This window comes from Symphalangus syndactylus, chromosome 20 (genome assembly GCF_028878055.3).
Source record: "Symphalangus syndactylus isolate Jambi chromosome 20, NHGRI_mSymSyn1-v2.1_pri, whole genome shotgun sequence".
NCBI lineage: Eukaryota > Metazoa > Chordata > Mammalia > Primates > Hylobatidae > Symphalangus > Symphalangus syndactylus.
The window spans coordinates 7,858,047-7,878,613 of record NC_072442.2 but is presented as its reverse complement, the minus strand read 5'-3'; the positions used below and the strand labels follow the sequence as shown (position 1 = coordinate 7,878,613).

The following is a 20,567-nucleotide window of genomic DNA, read 5'->3' as shown; positions in this document are numbered from 1 at the left end:
AACTCACACTTGGCCGGGCGCAGTGGCTCACACCTGTAATCCTAGCTCTTTGGGAGGCTGAGGTGGGCAGATCACGAGGTCAGGAGTTCGAGACCAGCCTGGCCAACATGGTGAAATCCCATCTCTACTAAAAATACAAAAATTAGCTGGGTGTGGTGGCAGGCACCTGTAGTCCCAGCTACTCGGGAGGCTGAGGCAGGAGAATTATTTGAACCCGGGAGGCGGAGGTTGCAGTGAGCCGAGATTGCGCCACTGCACTCCAGCCTGGTGACAGAGCGAGACTCCGTCTCAAAAAAAAAAAAAAAAAAAAATATATATATATATATATATATATATATATAAACACATATGTGTTTATTGAATAAATGAATGAAAGAAGGAATAATAGTATGCCATCCCTTTAAATTTTCAGTAGCTGCTTACTGCCTAGAATGCAAAATTCAAACATTTTACTATGGCATTCAAAGCCCACAGCTGGCCTTGGACTGTCTGGCTATGTGAACTGTTGAATAATCTATATGCTTGAGTTCTGAGTTCTCCCATCTTTTTTTTTTTTTTTTTTTTTTGATGGAGTCTTGCTCTGTCACCCAGGCTGGAGGGCAGTGGCACGATCTCGGCTTACTGCAACCTCTGCCTCCCATGTTCAAGTGATTCTCGTGCCTCAGCCTTCTGAGTATCTGGGATTACAGGTGTGCACCACCACGCCTGGTTAATTTTTTTTTTTTTTAAGGCCAAGTCTCGCTCTGTCACCCAGGCTGGAGTGCAGTGGTACGACCTTGGCTCACTGCAACCTCTGCCTCCAGGGTTCAAGTGATTCTCCCACCTCGGCCTCCTGGGTAGCTGGAATTACAGGCATATGCCACTATGCCAGGCTAATTTTTGGTTTTTGTTTTTTTGTTTGTTTTTGATACAGAGTCTCACTCTGTCACCCAGGCTGGAGTGCAGTGGTGTGATCTCAGCTCACTGCAAGCTCTGCCTCCCGGGTTCACGCCATTCTTGTGCCTCAGCCTCCTGATTGGCCGGGACTACAGGCGCCTGCCACCACGCCCGTCTAATTTTTTGTATTTTTAGTAGAGACAGGGTTTCACCGTGTAAGCGAGGATGGTCTCGATCTCCTGACCTTGTGATCTGCCCGCCTCGGCCTCCAAGTGCTGGGATTACAGGCATGAGCCACTGCACCCGGCTTTGGTTTTTGTTTTGTTTTTGTTTTGAGATGGAGTCTCACTCTGTCACCTCAGCTGGAGTGCAGTGGCACGATCTCAGCTCTCTGCAACCTCTGCCTCCAGGGTTCAAGTGATTCTCCTGTCTCAGCCTCCCAAGTAGCTAGGACCACAGGTGCATGCCACCACACCCAGCTAAATTTTGCATTATTAGTAGAGACAGGGTTTCACCATGTTGGCCAGGCTGGTCTGGAACACCTGACCTCAAGTGATCCGCCAGCCTCAGCCTCCCAAAGTGCTGGGATTACAGGGGTGAGCCACCATGCCTGGCCAAGTTCTAGCATCTTAAGAAAACAACTCACGGAAGGGCAGTGATCTGCACTCCCTGCTTCCTTTCCCCAACCTCCCCAGCCTGCCTTCCCTTCTTCTTCTTCTTTTTTTTTTGAGATGGAGTCTCGGTCTGTCACCCAAGCTGAAGTGCAGTGGTGCAATCTCGGCTCACTGCAACCTCCACCTCCCGGGTTCAAGTGATTCTCCTGCCTCAGCCTCCTGAGTAGCTGGGATTACAGGCGCGTGTCACCACGCCCAGTTAATTTTTGCATTTTTAGTAGAGACGGGGTTTCGCCGTGTTGGTCAGGCTGGTCTCGAACTCCTGACCTTGTGATCCGCCCGCCTCAGCCTCCCAAAGTGCTGGGATTACAGGCGTGAGCCACTGCACCCGGCCTGCCTTCCCTTCTTAATCCCATCTGGGGCAGCCCTCTGCCCTCCAGTGCGCCTGCCCACCTGCAAGATGGCTCTTCCCAAAATACAGCTTTGTGCCTCTCGCCTCATGCTCACAAACCTGCAGTGACTTCTGCTGCTCATGAAGCCACATCCTAGCACCCAGCCTGGTCCTCAAGACCTCCCCATGGCATCTCCTCCCACCTCCTTTCCCATTGCTCCCTTCCCCCACAGCCAACTCGCTTCATCCTAAATCTGCTCTGAGATTCTTGCTCCTACCCCTTTGCTCAACCTAGTCCCTCTTTTTACCACTTGTCAAAATCCTAACCACTTCAGGGAGTGGTGGCAGGCCTGGCTGAAAACCCACCTTCTTCATCTTGAGCACCCTTCCTCCTAGAGAGATCCCCTTCCCTGGAGCGTCACTCTTGCCCTCGACAATGTTTGGTGAGGGCCTTGGTGAGTCAGGCAGTGGGCTGGGTTCTGCAGATACACTGGCACGTTGGGCAGGCCTATCCCTGCTCTGTGGAGCATGCAGTCAGGGATATGCTGCTTGGGGGCATTTCATTGAAGGCCCAGGTGGGCAGAAGTTGTACCATGTACACCTTGTATTATAGAGTCCTATTCAGTATTCAGTAATTGCTCAAACAGTGTGAGCCAAGGACCCACATACTCCTGCTGAGTCTCTGACATGCTGGCCCAGGGCTGGACACTGGGTCACAGGACACACCGCTAAGCCTGGTCAGGTACCCCAGTTAGTTGCCATCCAGATAGCCTGTCCCAAAGCTGCCCTGAACCCAGATCTTCAGGTCTCTGGGCCTGGAGTGTACATCCCATTTCTCTGGGCCCAGCTGGAGCCTCACCTACATAGGGCCTCTCTGGGGCACCCCAGCCTCTGACCTTTCCTTGCTTTTCCCTGGCAGCCAGTTAAGTGAGGAAAACAAAGGCCCCTAACGTTTCTCCGGCATTTTATTACTGCACTTACCTAGTTGTTATCTGGATGTTGTCCCAGGACAACTTCCAGAGGTGTATAGGAGGGGCACTGTTAGGCCCAGTGTACAAAACAGAAACTACACCCACTTTGTCAACAGGTTCAAGAACACCCAGCAGCGTGTGGCCAGGGCAGGCACCCAGACTTTGTGATGCCACACGGGGCCACTGACTCACAAGGGAGTGTGCATGTTGAGGACAGGCGCCCAGGCGTGGGGACATGGTGGGAATCGCTTTGTGCGCCTGCAGGCTGGTGGCATGGCTCTGTAAGGCGGGTGGGGAGTGGCCACAGGAAGAACCCAACCCCGATGCGGAGAATCCAGGATGGCTTCTGCCACTTTTGAGCCATGCAACTGTTGGTGAGCCCCTTCGTGCCCTTGAACCTCAGTCTCCACCTGTGAGTAATGGGAGTAATGACAGCATCCCCACAGCGGGGAGAAGGTGGGAGAGAATGAACAGCAAAGCACCTCGATGGCAACGGGACGACACTCAGGGAAGCGGGTGACGGAGCCTCCAGCTGTCAGGCCCGTGTTTCAGTTTTGCAGACACCTGCTCTGTGGCAACAACCAGGGGACCTTGGGGCTGTGAGAACTGGGTGGCTGCTTTGACCCTCAAGAGCATTCAGCCTGGGCTCCTTTCCTTGAGATAGGCATGTCCCAGCTGGGCAGAGCCCTCCCTAGGAGGCAGGGGTCACCCGCCCACACAGGCTCTCACCCCTAACTCCCTATTTGGCTCACTCCAGACCCTGAGCCAGGACATCATCTATGGGACATGTCATACAAAACACGTCCAGAACTGAGCTTTTGGCCGTCCCTGCCTCTCTAGCGTGCCTGGCCCGGGATGGCAGTTCCTTCCTCCTGTCTCTTCCCAGGCCAGAGTCCTTGGAGTTGCCCCTGATTCTTCTCTTTCTCTCACATCCCACATCCGGTCTCTCAGCAAACCCTGTCCACTCTACCTTCAAATTACAGGTTGAATGGCATGACAGTGCCACATTCAACTGTTTTTTTTTTTTTTTTCCCACTGTAACCTTGACCTCTTGGGCTCAAGTGATCCTCCTGCCTCAGCCTCCTGAGTAGCTGGGACTACAGGCATGTGCCACCACGCCCAGCTAATTTTTTAGTTTTTTTGTAGAGATGGGTTCCCACTATGTTGCCCAGACTGGTCTCGAACTTCTGGGCTCAAGTGATCCTCCTGCTTCGGCCTCCCAAAGTGCTGGGATTACAGGCATGAGCCACCGCACTTGACCTTCAACTGTTATTATCCATAAAAAGGCAACTTCACCTGGTGCAGCCTGATAGATCCAGAATCGACCACATCTCCCCACCTCTCCTCTCTGGCAGCCCCAGCCCCACTGGCTGCCAGGCAGGTTCTCAAACCCTCCAGGCCTACTCCTGCCTGGGGCAGCAGCTCTATCCCTGGATATCCACGTGCCTCATGCCCTCATCACCTGTGAGGTTTTGCACAGATCTCACCTTCTCCTGGAGGTTCACCTTGATCTTACTAATTAAAACTGTAACTCACTACCCAACCCCCGACCTGTCCCTGCTCCCCATTCCTTTTAGCCTGTTCTATTTTCCCCATAGCCCTTAACACCTTCTACGATACTATATATGTGAGTCATTTATTTTATAATTTTTAAAATTGTTTTGTAGAGATGGGGTCTCACTTTGTTGCCCAGGCTGGTCTGGAACTCCTGGGGTTAAGTGATCCTCCTGCCTTGGCCTCCCAAAGTGCTAGGATTACAGGCGTGAGCCACCGCACCTGGCCTTTATGATTCTTGTTTTACTGCCTCTTCCCACTAGAGTATATGCTCCAAGAAGACAGATTCTTTAGCTCTGTATTCTGCAGTTGATGGTATTTCTTGTTGCTTAGAGCAGGGCCTGGCACAGAGAAGGTACTCAATAACCATCTATTGGACAAACGAATAAATAGATAAATGGAGGGTGCCAACTCCAGCCCCAGCCTCTGCAGCTTCATGCCCAGGAACACAGTGTTCTCTCCCTGGTACCAAGGCCACAGTTCTTGGCACCCGGATGGGTCTCCAACTCAAAGTTATGTGTAAAATGAAGGTGAGGACAGGGCCAGTGAAGGTTATTCCCTGGACCCTGTAACACTCCCTGAATCCCTGCAGGGCAGGATGGACGATCCCTACTCAAGGCTCTCCTCTCATTCCCGCTCTGAAGAGCACTGCTGGGAGGTGAGAGCTGAGCCCACAGCCCCCTCCCCCATCACCCACACAGTTTCCACAGCAACAACAGCTTCCTTAATAATGCGATTAAACAGCTGGATGGGGCTGATAAGGGGAAAGGTCCCGCATCCAGAATGGACCACGTGGCAGAGGCCGCCTCATGGCAGACTTCATGGTCACTGAAGCTGAAATCACTGCAGACTCATACAGGCGGTAGGTGGGGGTGAGGACCCCGGAGCCCTCTGCCCCAGCTTTGCCAGGGACTTCCCAAGCCCTGCTGACAGGCTCTGTCATGAGAAGAGTCATTACTTCCTTATTCCTGTGTGGTAGTGGAGAAGGAAGCCACCACTGCAGGGCAGCTCCTGAAGTCCCAGATAGGGAAGGGATGGACAGACAAGACCACTGACTCAGCAGCAATGGAGGCGTGGAGAGAGCAAGGACACGTGCTGATCCCCACTCACCCTCCCTCAGCCTTTGGAAGGCCTGGGGGCAGGGGTCAAAAACTGGCTGTGCTGTAATCCCAGCACTTTGGGAGGCTGAGGAGGGTGGGTCCCCTGAGGTCAGGAGTTTGAGACCAGTCGGGCCAACATGGCGAAACGCTGTCTGTACTAAAAATATAAAAAAAATTATCTGGGCGTGGTGGCACATGCCTGTAATCCCAGCTACTCAGGAGGCTGAGGCAGGAGAATTGCTTGAACCTGGGAGGCGGAGGTTGCAGTGAGCTGAGATCACGCCACTACACTCCAGCCAGGGTGACAGAGCGACACTCCTTCTCAAAAACACAACACAACAAACAAACAAAAACTGGTTGTGCTGCGCCTGCTGGCCCCTTGCAGGGATGGCTCACAGGCTCAACTGGCCAATGTGCTTCTGGAAGGGGCTTTGGTTCACTGAGCCTCTGCTGTGGGCCAGGACGATCATTTCACATTCATGACAGCTGACACCCAGGGCTGGTGCTGGGATTAGACCCAGGGAGTCTTGTTCCAGGGCCCAGCTCCTTCCCACGGGATTACAGTGTTTCCTGTACATCTGGCAGGACTCCCGTATGACGTCCCACCCTGGGGATAGAGCATTTGCACCCAGATCACCTTTCAGCCATGCAGCCCATTCTCATATCACCTGCTTTTTGCGATTCTTCTCACAGAGCTGAGGGGGCAGAGCGGCTAACACCTGGGTAGTGGCCTAGCTGGGGTTCTGGGAGCCCCTCAGTAGAAACCTGAATATCCAATTAGGAGAAATCTGGCTGAACGTGGTGGCTCACGCCTGTAATCCCAGCACTTTAGGAGGCTGAGGTGGGCGGATGACTTGAGGTTAGGAATTCGAGACCAGCCTGGCCATCATGGTGAAACGCTGTCTTTACTAAAAACACAAACATTAGCTGGGCATGGTGGTGTGCACCTGTAATCCCAGCTACTTGGGAGGCTGAGGCAGGAGAATTGCTTGAACCTGGGAGGTGGAGGTTGCAGTGAGTCGAGATTGTGCTACTGCACTTCAGCCTGGGCGACAGAGCAAGACTCCGTCTCAAAAAAAAAAAAAAAAAATTGGCCGGGCGCGGTGGCGGGCGCCTGTAGTCCCAGCTACTCGGAGGCTGAGGCAGGAGAATGGCGTGAACCCGGGCCGAGATTGCACCACTGCACTCCAGCCCGGGCGACAGAGGGAGACTCTGTCTCAAAAAAAAAAAAAAAAAAAAAAAAGGAGAAATCCAAGCCTAGACTTAAGCTCTCATTCACTCTCCCATCCTGCCCCCTGCCAGCTCCAACCACTGCACCCAGTACCAGAAACAGAAACAACTTGAGATTGGGGAGGGGAGGGGCCCAGCCACCCCAGCAATGGCACAGCAGGTCTCATTTCACCCCCAACTCCCCAGGGATCCTGCCCCAGTGGGGAGGACTGAACACAGTCCTGGTGCTCTGGCCCTACCTCCGGGGTGGCTCAGCTGGTCGTCCCTGCCACTACCTTCCTTCCTGGAAGCCTGCCCAGTGTTTCAAGACCATTTCCCTGTCTGGGAGCTACAGGCGGGCTTGGCAAAGCTCCCTCCTGAATGCCACTTCCCTGACTCACTTCCTTCCTCATATCTCTCCGGCCCTCAGAGACCCAGGCCCAGGTGACGTGGGGTAACAGCAGGATTGAGAAGAAGCTAGCCTGGGGCCACAAGCAATGAAATGCCGTGGCCAGAAGCCAAGAGCTCAGAGGTCAAAGCCACCCAGCACTGGGTTTGCTTGCAGCAGCTGAGATGGAGGAAAGGAGCCCCGGGAGCTCTGGCCTTGCAGGGAGGACTGGGTTCCTGAGGGGAGGGTGAGCTATGGTGTCTGCTAAGCGGAGGAGTGTCTACCTCCCCCTCAGCTTCCCCATGGATGTGCAGGTCACTGTCTTCATTCGAGAGTCAAAACACATTGGCATAGGAGCCTTGCCCATTACTCATACATTTCTGGGGCTGCCTACTAAGAAGGCAGAGGAGACCCTGATACCCAGGAGCTCTAAACTTTGAAGGGCCCTAATCATGCATGGCCTTGGCCCCCAAGCCCAAGGCTCATCCTTCCAAAATCGGGCAACTCCAGACCTGAAGCAGGCCCCAGAGCCCACCTCAGCCCTGTTGGAGCCCAGAGAAGGTGAGTCATTTGCCCAAAGTCACACAGCTGGTGAATAGCAGAATTGGGGCTAGCTAAAACAGAGCAGGAGACACAGGGAGCTGAGCCCCCAAGGGACCTGGGATCTGCTCCTCCCTAGGATGGGTAAACAGCTAAGGGAACAATGAAGTCACCTTTCCCATGTGGGCCTAACCAAGGGGAGACCCATAGGCCTCTACCAAGAGCTGCTTCTAAGCAAACTCCATATGTAGAGCAGGGAGAGAGCTAGGGAAGGAGGAGTCCAGAAATCTCAGAGGAGGAACTAATGAATCCCCACTGGCCGAATTTCCCTCTTCCCAGTCACAGAATCTCAGGACCCCACCTTCTTTCCCGGCTTGAATCCTCTCTTCAGCATCTCCGCCAAGCAGTCACTAACCATGTCCTTACATACCCCCCAGTGACGGGGAGCTCACTACTTCTCAGGCAGTCCTTGCCATCTTTGGATGGCTTTCATGGTCAGGATCTTCAGATTTCTAAGCTTCGGGGGTGTCAGAGCAAGGCTAATTCTGCCAACAGGTGTTTACCTGGCGGGGGGTAAATAGCTCCAGGTCCTTCCTCCACACACTCCCTTCACCAGCCAGGTGCTCCCAACCTCTGTGGTTCACAACAGAGAGGAATCCTGCAGGCAGAGGCCAGCACAGCAGAGCAAAGGGACCCCACCTCCTCCCTTGTTCTGAGGCACCTCTGGCCTCCTGAGTAGTGAGGTGGTTTAATTACACAGTTCACTCTTTTGGAATTTATTTCCACAAAAACTCCCAAGGCACATTCAGGGAAGTTGGTAACCTGCTTCAAAGTCGATATAGGTGAGAGAGAGAGGGATTCATACAAATCATTCACCTGGCAGGTGGTGTGTGAGCACACAGATGTGTGTACGTATGTCCCAAGGGGCATGGTCCTCTCCAGTCTCCTACCCTCAGACTGAGCCAGGAACAGCCCCCAGCTCCCGAGCAAACAGCTGAAATGGGAGCCAAGGGCCCAGCAGCCCTGCCAGCTCTTTCCCTGCAGGTCTTCCCACGTCTGACATTTTCTTCTAACCCCATTTTTCTTTCTCCTCCCTCTTCCGGGGAATGTCAGAACTTGCCACCCATAGAAAGCTTCTTAGTTCTTAAAATCATTCCATATTCCCTACCTCATTTGATCAGAAAAATCTTGTGAGGTGGGTAGGGGCGGGTTATTTCCCATTCCACTGGTGGAGAAACTGAAGCTATAAGGATGAGCTACCGATCTTGGTAGATTAAATGAGCGGCCCAGAGGGGCCTGAACACCCCACCCCCTCCTTGCATTTTCACTCCTAGTTCAGGTACTTCCGGGCTGCCCTGAACCACTTCCCACAAAACGGGTCACCCACAGACCCCTAAGGTAAAGGTTCAGGGGGAGTTGTGCCTGAATAATACGCCATGCAAATGAGATGCAACACAGCACATCACAAATGAACAGCCCAGAACTCCAGGCCTTTTTTGTAACTAGGCTGTGGCAGAGGCTCTAGCTTCCAGTGTAGTCTCGCTCTCTCCTTTCAGCTGTACAAACCCTGTCATTCCCTCAGAGGATGAGCTGGGAGCCTCCTTTCTCTCTCCACGCTCCTCTCCCAGTCACCAGCCACGCTAGGTGCAGCCTGGAACAGCTTTCAGGAGCCAGAAGAGAATGTGAAAGATGTTTAGAGATTGGAGTGGGAAGGGGGGTGGTCAGTTTGCCATTTAAGGTATCCAAGCACAGATCTCACGAGGGCTTCATAATGTAGATGAGCTGACTCCCACTGAGCCTGAATCCTCAGAGGAGGTGCATATAGCTCACAAACACCAAGGAGAAGTGCGGGGGCCAGAGGGCCCAGGGGCTCAAAGGCTCACAGCCAGGCAATGGCAAGGCTGTAACCACAGCCCCAGGGTCCTGTTTCCCAGCCCAGCACTCCGTCTTTGATTGTCCTGTGACTTCACTCTCTTGGCCTCAGTTTCCCCAGCTCTACACTGAGGGGTTGGACTCACTGCTTCAAACTCCCAAGCTCCCACTTTCTTGGATTCCACAATCCCATGTTAAGGTAGAGCCAGAGGATGTCTGAACATGGGACAAAAAGGGAGTCCTGAATTTCCCAACTCTGGGGTCCAGGAGACCTGTCTCTGTAGAGTCCTAAGCTCTCAGGGTTCAGGAGGCTACCCAGGAACAATGAGCCCTTGTGCCTGAAGCTTGGGCACAACTACCCTCTGGATTTTCTGCTTGGCATCCCAGGCACCACAAACCTGCCATGGTCATACCAGCCTGGCCCCACAGGCAGTGAAAGGAAGTGTGCTCATGAGGCAAAGGCACAACCTCTGGACCCTGGTGGCAATGGGCCTGTCCATGCTGAATAATACATGAAGTTTCTGTGGGACTGGGAAAGAAGGGCAGTGGCAGGGAAGTTGCACCATCTTGGATTAACCTTTGGGTCACCTACAGAAAAAGAGAGAATCCCAAATATTCCTTTTTACAGTTTTTTTTTTTTTTTTTTTTACCTCCATTGCCCCAAGTTTCAAAAAATCCATATAATGCCTTCAGCCCATCCTAAACACAGCCCAAGAGCAGAGCTCCAGACTTATACACCTGTGCACACACGTGCACAGCACGAACTCTTGGGTAACACCCCATGTGCCTGCGTGTGTGCGTACACACACACAGGGCATATATGTACAAATACACAAAATAGGAAAAAGACTTAGAGATTGGGATTCACAGGCCCTGGACACCCCTTGAATGACCACAGAGAAGCCCCTTTAATCTGAGCTCCCTCTGTAAAACGGAGACCACATGATCACTTGCCTCATAGAGGCAAGTAAGTTTTGCAAGTTGGTAAGAAAGCTCCTAGGCTGTATGCACTTAGCTCACCTGAACTGTGCTGGAGGCTGGAGTCAGCAGGCTGAAGAGCAGCCTGCCTTAGAAAGGGATTTGGAGTGAGAGTCACAAAAGGCCTGATTTTCTTTTCTTATTTGTTTATTTGTTTAGAGACAGGGTCTCACTCTTTCGCCCAGGCCACAGTGCAGTGGTGTGATCATAGCTCACAGTAATCTCAAACTCCTGGGCTGAAGTGATCCTCTCACCTCTGCCTCCCAAAGGGTGGGATTACAGGCGTGAACCACTGCACCTGGCCTATAGCCTGTTTTTCTATCCCAGCTCTGCCTTCATTGAACTGGGTAACTTTGGGCAAGTCTCTTCCTCTCTCTGGGCCTCCCTTTCTCTGCCTATGCGAAAGGAGTTGGACTACAGGAATCCCGACACCCTGCACCTGTCTCCGGACTGGGGTCTGCTTCTCCCTTCTGAGTCTGGAGTGGTGGGGATGGCCTGCTCTCAGACCTCAGTCTTACCTAGAGAAAAGAAGGTGGCAGGAAACCTTCCTAAGAAGGGTGGGACACTGCACAGCCGGCCTCCCAAAACACCTGGTTGAGCAGGTGCTCTGGATGTCCTGGGGGCAATCCATGCCCAGGTGGGCAACCGAGTCCTAATCTGGGGCAGATGCCGAGGGAAGACCCTCCATCACGAACCCGCGGCTGATTGCGAAACGCTCCTTCCGCACCCGACAGAGGTGCTGGGACGGAGCCGCCTCACCCAGCCGCGCACTGTGCCTCACTTTCCCGGGCTCCTCAGTGCTGCAGCCGGGAAGGGCGGAGCAGGGCAGGTCCCGGACACCGCGTGGGACCCGGCTCCTGGCGGCGCCGCCAACCTCCCTCCCGAGCCCATCGCCCCCTCCCGGGCGCCCAGGCCGTCTCAGGGGCTCCGTCCCGGGATACCTGCCGGCCCCGCGGGAAGGCAGGCGGCGGGGACCGGGCGAAGCCGGCCGACCCCGGCCCCCGCGCAGTGACCCCGGAGCCCCGCGCCTTACCCAGAACTTGGAGCCGAGCTCCCCGGAACCGCACAGGGCGTCCATGGGGCCGAGGCGCGGCGGCGAAGAAGGCGAGCGCGGTCGGACCCAGCGGCGGGCGGAGCGGGAGCCAGAGCCGCCTCCGCCCTCCGCACCCCGCGCTCCGCCCGGACCCGCCCTCGAGCCCTACCCCGGTGCCTCTGGGTCCGGTCTCCCCGCCCCCGCCCCGCAGGTTGCGACAGCGCCTCCCTGGGAGGGACTTTGGGGCAGGGGCTGGGGCCACGCCAGGGGGATGTCTCTCTAATACCGAGGCTGACAGTCCCGGACTGGAGTCTGTTTCCGAGGGGAACTGGGATGCACAGGCGCTCCCACCCCCAAACAACTCCGTGGGGCCGATGAGTCACTGAGCAGGGGACGTAGGGAGAGGGATTTAACAATCCTTCCTAGTAAAAAAGGAATCTTTGAGAAGGTCACGTCCCTCTCCGGAGGTCAGTTTCCTCATCTGTAAAATGGGAAGGGCTTCTGTGCTCAATGCGGAAGCTGACCTCTTCCCCATCAGGTTCCAGAGACCACTGGCAGGCACCACGCGGGGTGTGCTCCGCGGGTGGGTACCCGTGAGGCAGGGGCGGGGGGCCGCAGCATCGTCCAGCGGGGGCCTCCTGTGTCCTCTTAAACTGCTGCCCTCTTAGGCTCTGTGGCCACATCACTTCGCACCTCTATGGGCCTCTACTTTCACATCCGTAAAATAGAGACAATCACAGAAGAATCTTCCTCCCAGGGTTCTCTGAGGATTGAATGGAAAAGGTATGCAAAGCGTATCGCCTGGCGCACTTAGTGGGCACCCAACATGTGTGAATTCCCTCTGCTTCAGCCTGGTCAGGGTGGGGGGAAGGACAGCTGAAGCCCCCGGCGGAGCCCCACGTGAGTGTCCTCGTCCTCCTAAGGCTGAAACTCTACATTCCTGATCTGTAAAATGGGCTTGTCAGTGCTCTCCTCCTCCTGCTTGCCTCAGCTGTCCTTCCCCCGGTATCCCCTCGGATGCGGGGATCCCTCCATCTCTCAATCCCGCTGTTGCCCTGTCTTCCTTAACACAGTCCCAGACGCTAACTCAGCACCCCTTGTTGGGGCTCAGAAGGAATTCTCCCGGGCAGATCTTTCCCTGGCCCTTCTCTTCCCTGCCTTTACCCACAGGTCTGTCCAGTTTCACCCTGGTGACCCCTTTTCTGGCCCTTGTTCTCAAGAGAAGGTGTTTTCTTCCTCGGCTGCTCAGCGGCAGGTGTGGGTAGGAGCCAGTAAGAGCGCAAAAGCGGCAAGCCACCTCCTATCTCTCTGGGCAGCCAGGAGGTCCCTAGAAGGGAAGTCTCCTTGGCTATAGGCTATCAGAACCAAGATCTGGCTGGGCATGGGATAGGGGTGGGAGTGGGGAAGGTTCCCCTTTCCCAGGCAGTCAGACCAGCGACTTCTACCCGTCCGCTGGGCAAGTTCTTTCTGCCCCTTCTTTGTCTGCCCTCTTCCCTTCCACTTATCCACATATACCGTCCCGCCACCTTCATCTCTGGGCAAAATACTTTACAGAGCTTTACACCTTGTTACAGTGTGCCTTGGGTTATATTTAATTATGAAGAATCTGTCTTCCCTGCTAATCTGAGAGGTCCCCAAAGGCAGGGACTAACTCAGTCCCCTCCAATCCCCCTCCATACCTTTTATATACTGTGTTATCTCAATAAGCTCCTTGATGTCTCTGGGACTTCATTTCTTGAGAAACGTAGAGAAGGTGATATCTAAGATCTCTCCCAGCCATCGTGGGCCAGGCTTCTATGGCCTGGGCATCTGGGAACCTTCCTCCACCCCTTCCATGACCCTGGTCATGGCTTCATCAGCACCCACCGCCCCTGTGTTTTGACCTTGTCTACCCACTGGCTTCCTCCAACTCTCCCTCCTCTCCCATTCCTTTTCTAGGGCTTGTGGGGTCATAGGCACCAGATCACTCTGGGCTTGAGGAGACCTGGGGACTTTCCTTTAGGGCCCTTGAGCTCCCCAATCAGACCCCCTTTCTGAGATGGAGAGCCCAGCACTAGCCTGAGCTTCCATCCGGGACTTTCCAGCCCCACAGCTGGCCAGGCAGGCCACTGGCTAGAGCTCTAGTTTTGGGCCAGGACCCTTGGGTTCTGGCTTCAGCATCAGAGCTGAAGCACCATCCCTTGTAGCCCCAGGCTTTTCTATCGCTATATCCCAAGGCTGTAGCACTGGGTTGGGCACTCTCAGGGCGTGGTGGGGGACCTTGGTGATCCTCACCTTCCCCCATCTCTCTTGAGGCATTGGGGCTTTACCCCTCCAGGCCACTCAGGAAGTGTGTCCCCTTTCATAGAGCCCTTGAGTAATAACCACAATATTTCTAGGATGTTATTGTTTTGGTTGTTCTCACCAGAGCAAGAAATCTGAGGCCCTGAGACACCCTACAGCTTGCTCAGGGCCACAGAGCGTATCCCGGCACAGGCAGGAGGCGCCCCACGTCTGCCGAGGAGACCGTTTCTGCGCAGTCTCCTTGAGCAGGATGCACTTCCTGTATCCGTCTTCAAGGCTGCTTGGTGCACTCTCCTACCTATACCCTACCTCCCTTTCTGCAAGTGGCAAACTTCTTCAAGAGTTCGCTCAAGCCCCCTCCCTGTCAAAGCCTTCCTTGGACCTCCCCAACCCAGTCCTGGGCTAGGAGGCTTCCCCCACTTGTAATCACTGATGTCTTGCTTACCTCCCCCAGAGGACTGTGGACACCTTGAGGGTAGGGACTGAGGTTTGTTTATCACTGTATCCTCAGCACCCAGGATAGTGCCTGGAGAAGCTGGTCCTCAGGAAGTGTTGTTGACTGATTAAGCAAACACCTCATTTCCTAAGAAGGAGTCATAGGTAACAAGGCCACTGTGTCATTAAGTACAGTCCCAGCAGTGGGCACTGCCCACTTTGCTTTTGAGTGTTCAGAACCAAGATGGTTCCTGCTGGAAGGGCTCCTGAGAAGCAGTGACGGCCTTGTGGGTTGGGCTGCAGCAGAGAAATGGACCAAACCTCCCCCAGCCTTCATGGCCCAAGCCCCATCCTCCCTCCCCAACTGACAGCTGCTCCAGGCAGGACGGATGGAGCATGTGCGGTGCCTCCCCCGCAGTGAGTGTCCCAGGGGAACCCGGCATCAGGGATTTCCTGGCAAGGAGATGGAAAGATAAAATAATTGCAAGGTACAGCTCAGAGCAAGCATGGTAGCAGAGAGAAGAAAGCAGAATGGGGGCAATGGGGAGACCCAGGCACAAGAAATGCTTCGAAGGGGGAGAGGCAGGTTGGAACTGACAAGACAGAGGGGCAGGGTGTGGAATAGCAAATCTTCCCCTCCAAGCACTGCCTGATTCCTTTTAGCCCCTTGTGGCTCCTTGGAGGCCTGGAGCACCCCCAAACCAGGCTGCAGCTCCCACGCCCCAGCCTCCCCCTTGTCCTCTGCCCTGAAGTGGGGTCTGCTTCCTCCAGACCCCAGCCTGATGGTGGCCCCACTGGCCCCACTCATGGCCCTCAGTGAGGCTGCCCCTCTGCTGCCAACCTGCACTTGGTCTGATTTGGCATGCAGGGGAGAGTGCTGGCTGCTGTGCCCGATTCTGGAGTTTTCAAAGCAAGAAGAATTAATTAGCTCTGTGGGCCAGAGTCAGCAGATCCCACACCTGGAACCAAGGCTAAGACACACAGTTTCAAAGTTCTTAGCAGAATTCCCTTTTGGGGCTTAGCTGGAGCAGCTGCCTCCTTGACCTGCCTTGCTATGCCCTGGAGTGGGACTCCAGGCCACAACTCATCTTGCTTTGAGAGTTCATTTCCCTCCTGGCAACCATTGTCCTGGATTAGCCCTGAGTCTCCTAGCTTTAGGCAGGGGATATTGAACACCGTGGGCTCAGCACTCAGATGGTGGGGATTCCTGTTTGGGCTTCTCCATACCCAAAGTCCTTCACTGGGCCCTGCAAGCCTGCTTCCTCCTTCTGAGGTTATACAGAGCACCTGTCCCTAGAAGGTGTCCATCGGTGTTGGTGCCCTCTCCCTGGCTTGGTCCCTTTGCAGGAGGGGCACCAGGTGGCACCAGGTGAGGGTGCCCTGTGCCGCCACCTGGTGTCTGATGCCCTCATTGCACTGCTGTTGCCAGCCGCTCCACGGGCTGCTCAACTGGCCCAAGGGAAGAGAAAATAGGCCATGGGGCACCAGGCTGTGGCAGGTGGGGGCTAGGGTGGAGATAGGAGTGAAAGCTGTTTGGAAAGTGGGCGAGGTTTAGGTAGGGCAGGGTTAGAGGAGAGGAAGAGAAAAGAGGGCGGGATGGGGAAAAGAACACGTACCATGGGGTTCAAGGGCAGCGTTATACCTTGGAGGGGTGGAGCCTGGGAACCCACAGTGATTGCAGAGCTACCCTTGGCTGGCTCTTGGACAAGCGCCTGGAGCTGAGGGATGCCTTCTCCTGTGACTAAACCCCTCTCGCCACCATTCCCTGTGGCCAAAGGCTGGTTGCCCACCAGGTGGGAGGCTAGGGGCCTCTCTAAGCCTCTGAGTTTGCCATGCGGGGAACACGTGTGCATATATGTATGAACATGAATGTGACTACTTTGGAAAAGCGCCCCCCCAACAAGTCATTTTTTGAGCAGGATTCTTCCCATCATGCCCCATTTCCTCCACACTGAGAAAAGACAGGAGTAGTGTGGGCTGGATGTTGGCCAGACCTAGGGTCAAATCCCAGCTCTGCCATTCCCTGGCTGTGTGACCATGGGCAATTCACTTAACCTCTCTGAACCCCGCTGCCTCATGGAGAAATAGCAATCAGACTTCCCTTGCTAGGGTGTTTTGAGGAGTGAGAGACTGCATATGAGCCTCAGATTTGTTTTTATCCCCAGCTCAGCTCACTCCTCTTCCCAGTCCCCACCCCCACACAGACCTTTTCCTGGAGTCTTGGGGGTGGAGGAAGCAGAAACAGCCAAGCTTGGGGTGGGGGCCTACAGCCGCTGTCACAATTTCTTCTGAACCCCGAAGGGGAAGGCTGAGGATAAAGGCACCAGGATAGATGTTCCTAATTCTAAAAGCCCCCACATCCCTGAAGCCCCTAGCCAGTTCCATTCTGCCCCTGGAGTCCTCATCCAAGACCTGCTGCCCCCACCAGCCACTCCCCACCCCAGCCTCCTTCAGTTTCTCTGCACCTTACCCCCACCCGCTACGTACCCCAGAGCAGCATCAAATAACCACCCAGACAAGCAGCATGAGTTTAGCAGTTTGATATTATTATTAAGATCCAGCGGCAGCTGCTTTTCCACCTCAAAACCCTTTTAATGAGACACAACAGTTTCCATCATTGATAAAGATTTTACGTCGTTGCGGGGAGAGGTCACAGTTCTCTCCCCAACTCCCCCAAAATACCCACTTTGACTCTGCTATTAATATTTCCACATCACTATCCAGAGGCTCCCCTCCAGGTGCTGCCCTCTTCCAGAGAAACCCTCCAGGCCACAGAGAGGGCTGCTGGGGAGGGAATAGGGGAGGCTTTTTGTTTTCACTGGGCTGGTCCCTGCAGATCTCTACAGAGCAACCCAAAAGCATAGTAAGTTCACCCTAAATTCCTTGGTCCCTACTGGGAAGAGGAGGCCAGGGAAAGGGGAACCCAGAAAGAACCAGGCATGCTAAGACCCAACCTAAGCAACTCTCCAGTACTCCAGTGCTGCTGGGCTGGTGGTGGTGGGGGGTGCTGGAAGGGTGGGGAGGGGTAGGAGTCCAGCTCTCTGGCTTCACCTTGACCCAGAATCTTCTAACCACTAGAAGAATAAAAGATCCCAGAACCCCCTCCCCATATCCTCCAACCTCATTAGGGAATAGACAGCTACAGAATTCTACAAAAATATAAAAGCTTAGTCTGCAGATCCAGGTGACAGAACTCTAGGAATTTTGTACAGCTTTGCTTTTTTTTTTTATCTTAAATGGCAGCCCCTACAAGCACTCCCTCTCCCCACCCAGGAGGCCAGAGGAAAAAGTTTGACATTATTGCACACCCTAAAAGGATAAAACCAGGCTTTGGCTTCAAGGAGTAGTACCAATTCTGTCCAAAAGGGCAATGAGAAAAGCTTTCACCCAGCTTAGAAAACAAAATGCTGGACAACGCCTCCAGGTCCACTCGCCCGGCAGCCTGGTGCCCCCAGCTCCCAGCTGACTGGATCAGACGGTGCGTGAGTGAGCATTGCTACTGAGGTTTCAAGAACCCAAGCCAATCCTGGGGTTTGGAGGCCCGGGGGGCAAGGGGATAGGGCTGTTCAAGGGAGTGGGATTGGGACATATGTTTGGGAGTGGCTAGGTGACAGGCTGGCTGGACCCATGGTCACCACCTCTTGGCACCAAGATTTCAGACAAGAGAATATTGTCTGCAGTAGCACCGGACAGGTGGCCTGGGCCACGCCACTCCCCCTCTTCCTGCCTGCCTGCCCCTGGCCACCTTCACACCTCCCTCCTCCACTGGCTGCCCCTAGGCAGGCAGCAGCAGCAGTGCGTGTAAACATCTTGAGCGCTCCCTCATCACCGCCCGGGGGCTCCCCACTCAGCAGCCTGGCCTCCGACCCTACCACCTCCACCAGGAGGTTGCCTCTGGACGCCCAGCCCTAGACTCTCATCCTCAGGAAGCACAGCCCACTCCGTTTACACAGCTTAATTCCACCGCAGGCAGGTGGACGAGGTCCCCATCAGACAGTGCCTGTAATGCCAGTCAGCTAAGCCCGCCCCCAAGGCAGGAGGCTGAAGTCCAGACAGCTCAGGTCACGCATCCAGCCAGAAGTATGGCAAATCCGTGCTGAAGCTTTAGGAAGGAACACCCAGAAACACTTCCCCCCTCCCCCACCAACCCACAGATCCAGATCTGCAGCCTCTGAGGCAACCTGCCCCAGCCTCACTCGGCCCCATTAACTAAAACAGCTTCATTATGCCAATTTCCAGCTTTCAATGTGCGGCTGATAGCTGTCAGCAGAAATAAGAGTTAATCTGGAATTACTCCCATTCACTGAGCTGCCTAGCTAGAGGAAGCTGTAAAGCTTTGATAGCAGCAGAACAGATCCTGCCTCCCCAGCCTGCACCAGGCGGAGGGGCTTCTCCTCTCCTTCATGGCTGGGGAAGGCAGGCTAGAGGTGCAGCCTTCCAGAGCAAGGGGTTCAGGTTCTCTCCCTCTCAGACACACACACACTCACACTCATATACACACACACACAGTCATATACACAAACACATACACACTCATACACACACAAAGAGGCAGCCCTGAAGCTTCCCTCCCCGCCGCCCACTCCCCATCTCCAGGATCTCTCTCTCATCAATGCCATCTGGACGTGCCTAACTCTCCATCCCTTTTGCTTTTACTCTGGACCGTGATTAGCTTTTTATTTAGGAAAATTACTTTATTTTATATATATATATATAGATAGATAGATAGATAGATAGATAGATAGATATGTATGTATGTATATATAAAAAGGTTCCATTTCATTTGTAAAATCTCATTTTTTCTTTTTCTTTTTTTCCCTACAGAAAATGATGACGAGGTTAAAGAAGAAAATAAGTTACATTACAGTTTCCAAAATGGTTCTCGCTCTCTGCTGAAGATGGGCCACCGTTGGGGCTGCAATGCGCTCGCAGTCCCAGCTTGTGCTTTGCAAGAAGAGGGAATTTAACTAGACTGTTATTTTAGGTTAAAATAGCCAAGAGACAGACGCCTTCGCCTCAAAAATATTCTGAGACACATAAAAGTAGAAGGAAACAAGTCTCTTCAGTCACAAAATGTCGTACATCCCGCATATACTAGATTCAATTAATTTAATAAAATAGAATATACATAGAGATTCTGCACAAACGTATTGCTTTCTCCCAACAGCTCCTGGTGTCGGGAACCTCAGCTGCACCGGGCCTCTCCTTCTGCCTGGAGGCAGCGTTGCCAGGGCTGCTGCTTTTAACTCTCTTTGGAAGTTCTGCTTGCAGGTACCCAGAGCCACTGAAGCAGGGAGGAGGGCCTCCACCTCCTTGGTGTCCATATGGAACTTTTGTCAGGAATATAGCCCAGGAGGAGGAGCTAGGACTTGGCACCCAGTGGAGAAAGGTGAGTGGGAAAGTGGGGCAGGACTCAGGGGTCCAGGTCTGCTGGGTCAGAGGATAAACCGGAGAGACTCAGCACATCTTTCTTTGCGGAGGGCGAGGCAGCCATGCTGTCAGGCGGGCCAGAGGCCAAGGGATCCTTGGAGTCGCTGGACGGAGCCCTCCTCCGGAGGCAGACGCCAGGGCTGGGGAGGGGCCGAGGACCTTGGCTCTCAGGGGGGTCTATGGAGATACTGGGCGGGCTGAGTTTTTTCTTGGGCCGGCTCCCAGGACCCCCAAGAGGCTGGCCCCCAAGGTTAGAGGGGTCTGTGCCCAGGTGAGGTTGGGAGCCGCTGTCCAGGCAGCTGACGGCGATAGAGTGTCTCCTCTGCTCATCCAGCCAGGAGGTGGCCCGGCGCTGGCAGCTCTGGGCCTCCACGCTGTAGCACTTCTTCAGGTCCCGTGGGGATGGGGGCTCCTCCCGGCCGCCAGGGGGCAAGAGGTCTCCTGAAATCCAGCTCAGCTCCGTGTCCAACTCTAAGCTGCTTCTGGTCTCTGGAGGGCCCTTGCCCCAGTTGGGTTCTGGGCCTGGGCAAGGGGCTGGTGGGGGCATGTGCTTGGAGATCTTGCCGTGGCTGCGGGAGTGCTGCTGTGCCTGGGTGCTTGACTGGCCCCAGAAAGAGTAGGCCCGGGCCAGGGGCGGGGAGGGCCCACTCACCTCTGCCAGCAGGTCTTCCCGGCTGCCCAGGCCCTGAACGTCCAAGGAGTCAGTCCTTATTGCTGCCTATATGGGGTGGGGGAGGGCTCAGCCCCGCAGTCTCCTCTCCAGCATGGACCAGCCCTCCTGTCAAGCTGGCTGTGCCCCCCGCCCACCACCACCATGCACAGCAGGACCATCCTAAACGGAGGTCCTGGTAGCCGCTCTTACTAGGAGATAGGGGTCATTGCAGCCTGACCTC

General features: G+C 54.5%; 2 protein-coding genes across 31 annotated transcripts in view; both read right to left on the bottom strand.

Moving 5' to 3' along the window:
- The window catches only part of ABCC3 (ATP binding cassette subfamily C member 3), a 55,860-nt gene extending 44,055 nt beyond the window's left edge, over window positions 1–11,805 (bottom strand). Inside the window, exon 1 of one of the 2 annotated variants that reach the window (XM_063629882.1) lies at window positions 11,527–11,805. In XM_063629882.1, the coding sequence (XP_063485952.1) occupies window positions 11,527–11,571 (45 nt within the window). In that variant the 5' untranslated portion in view covers window positions 11,572–11,805. The remainder of the gene's footprint in view (window positions 1–11,526) is intronic. The other variant, XM_055258488.2, reaches the window with a different exon arrangement.
- A 7,513-nt stretch (window positions 11,806–19,318) lies between these two features.
- Window positions 19,319–20,567, bottom strand: part of CACNA1G (calcium voltage-gated channel subunit alpha1 G) — a 66,804-nt gene continuing 65,555 nt past the window's right edge. For 26 of the 29 annotated variants that reach the window (XM_055256830.2, XM_055256831.2, XM_063629868.1 and 23 more), the window contains one exon: window positions 19,319–20,392. In XM_055256830.2, coding sequence (XP_055112805.2) covers window positions 19,658–20,392 — 735 coding nt within the window. In that variant the 3' untranslated portion in view covers window positions 19,319–19,657. The remainder of the gene's footprint in view (window positions 20,393–20,567) is intronic. The other 3 variants (XM_055256855.2, XM_055256856.2, XM_063629873.1) reach the window with 1 other exon arrangement.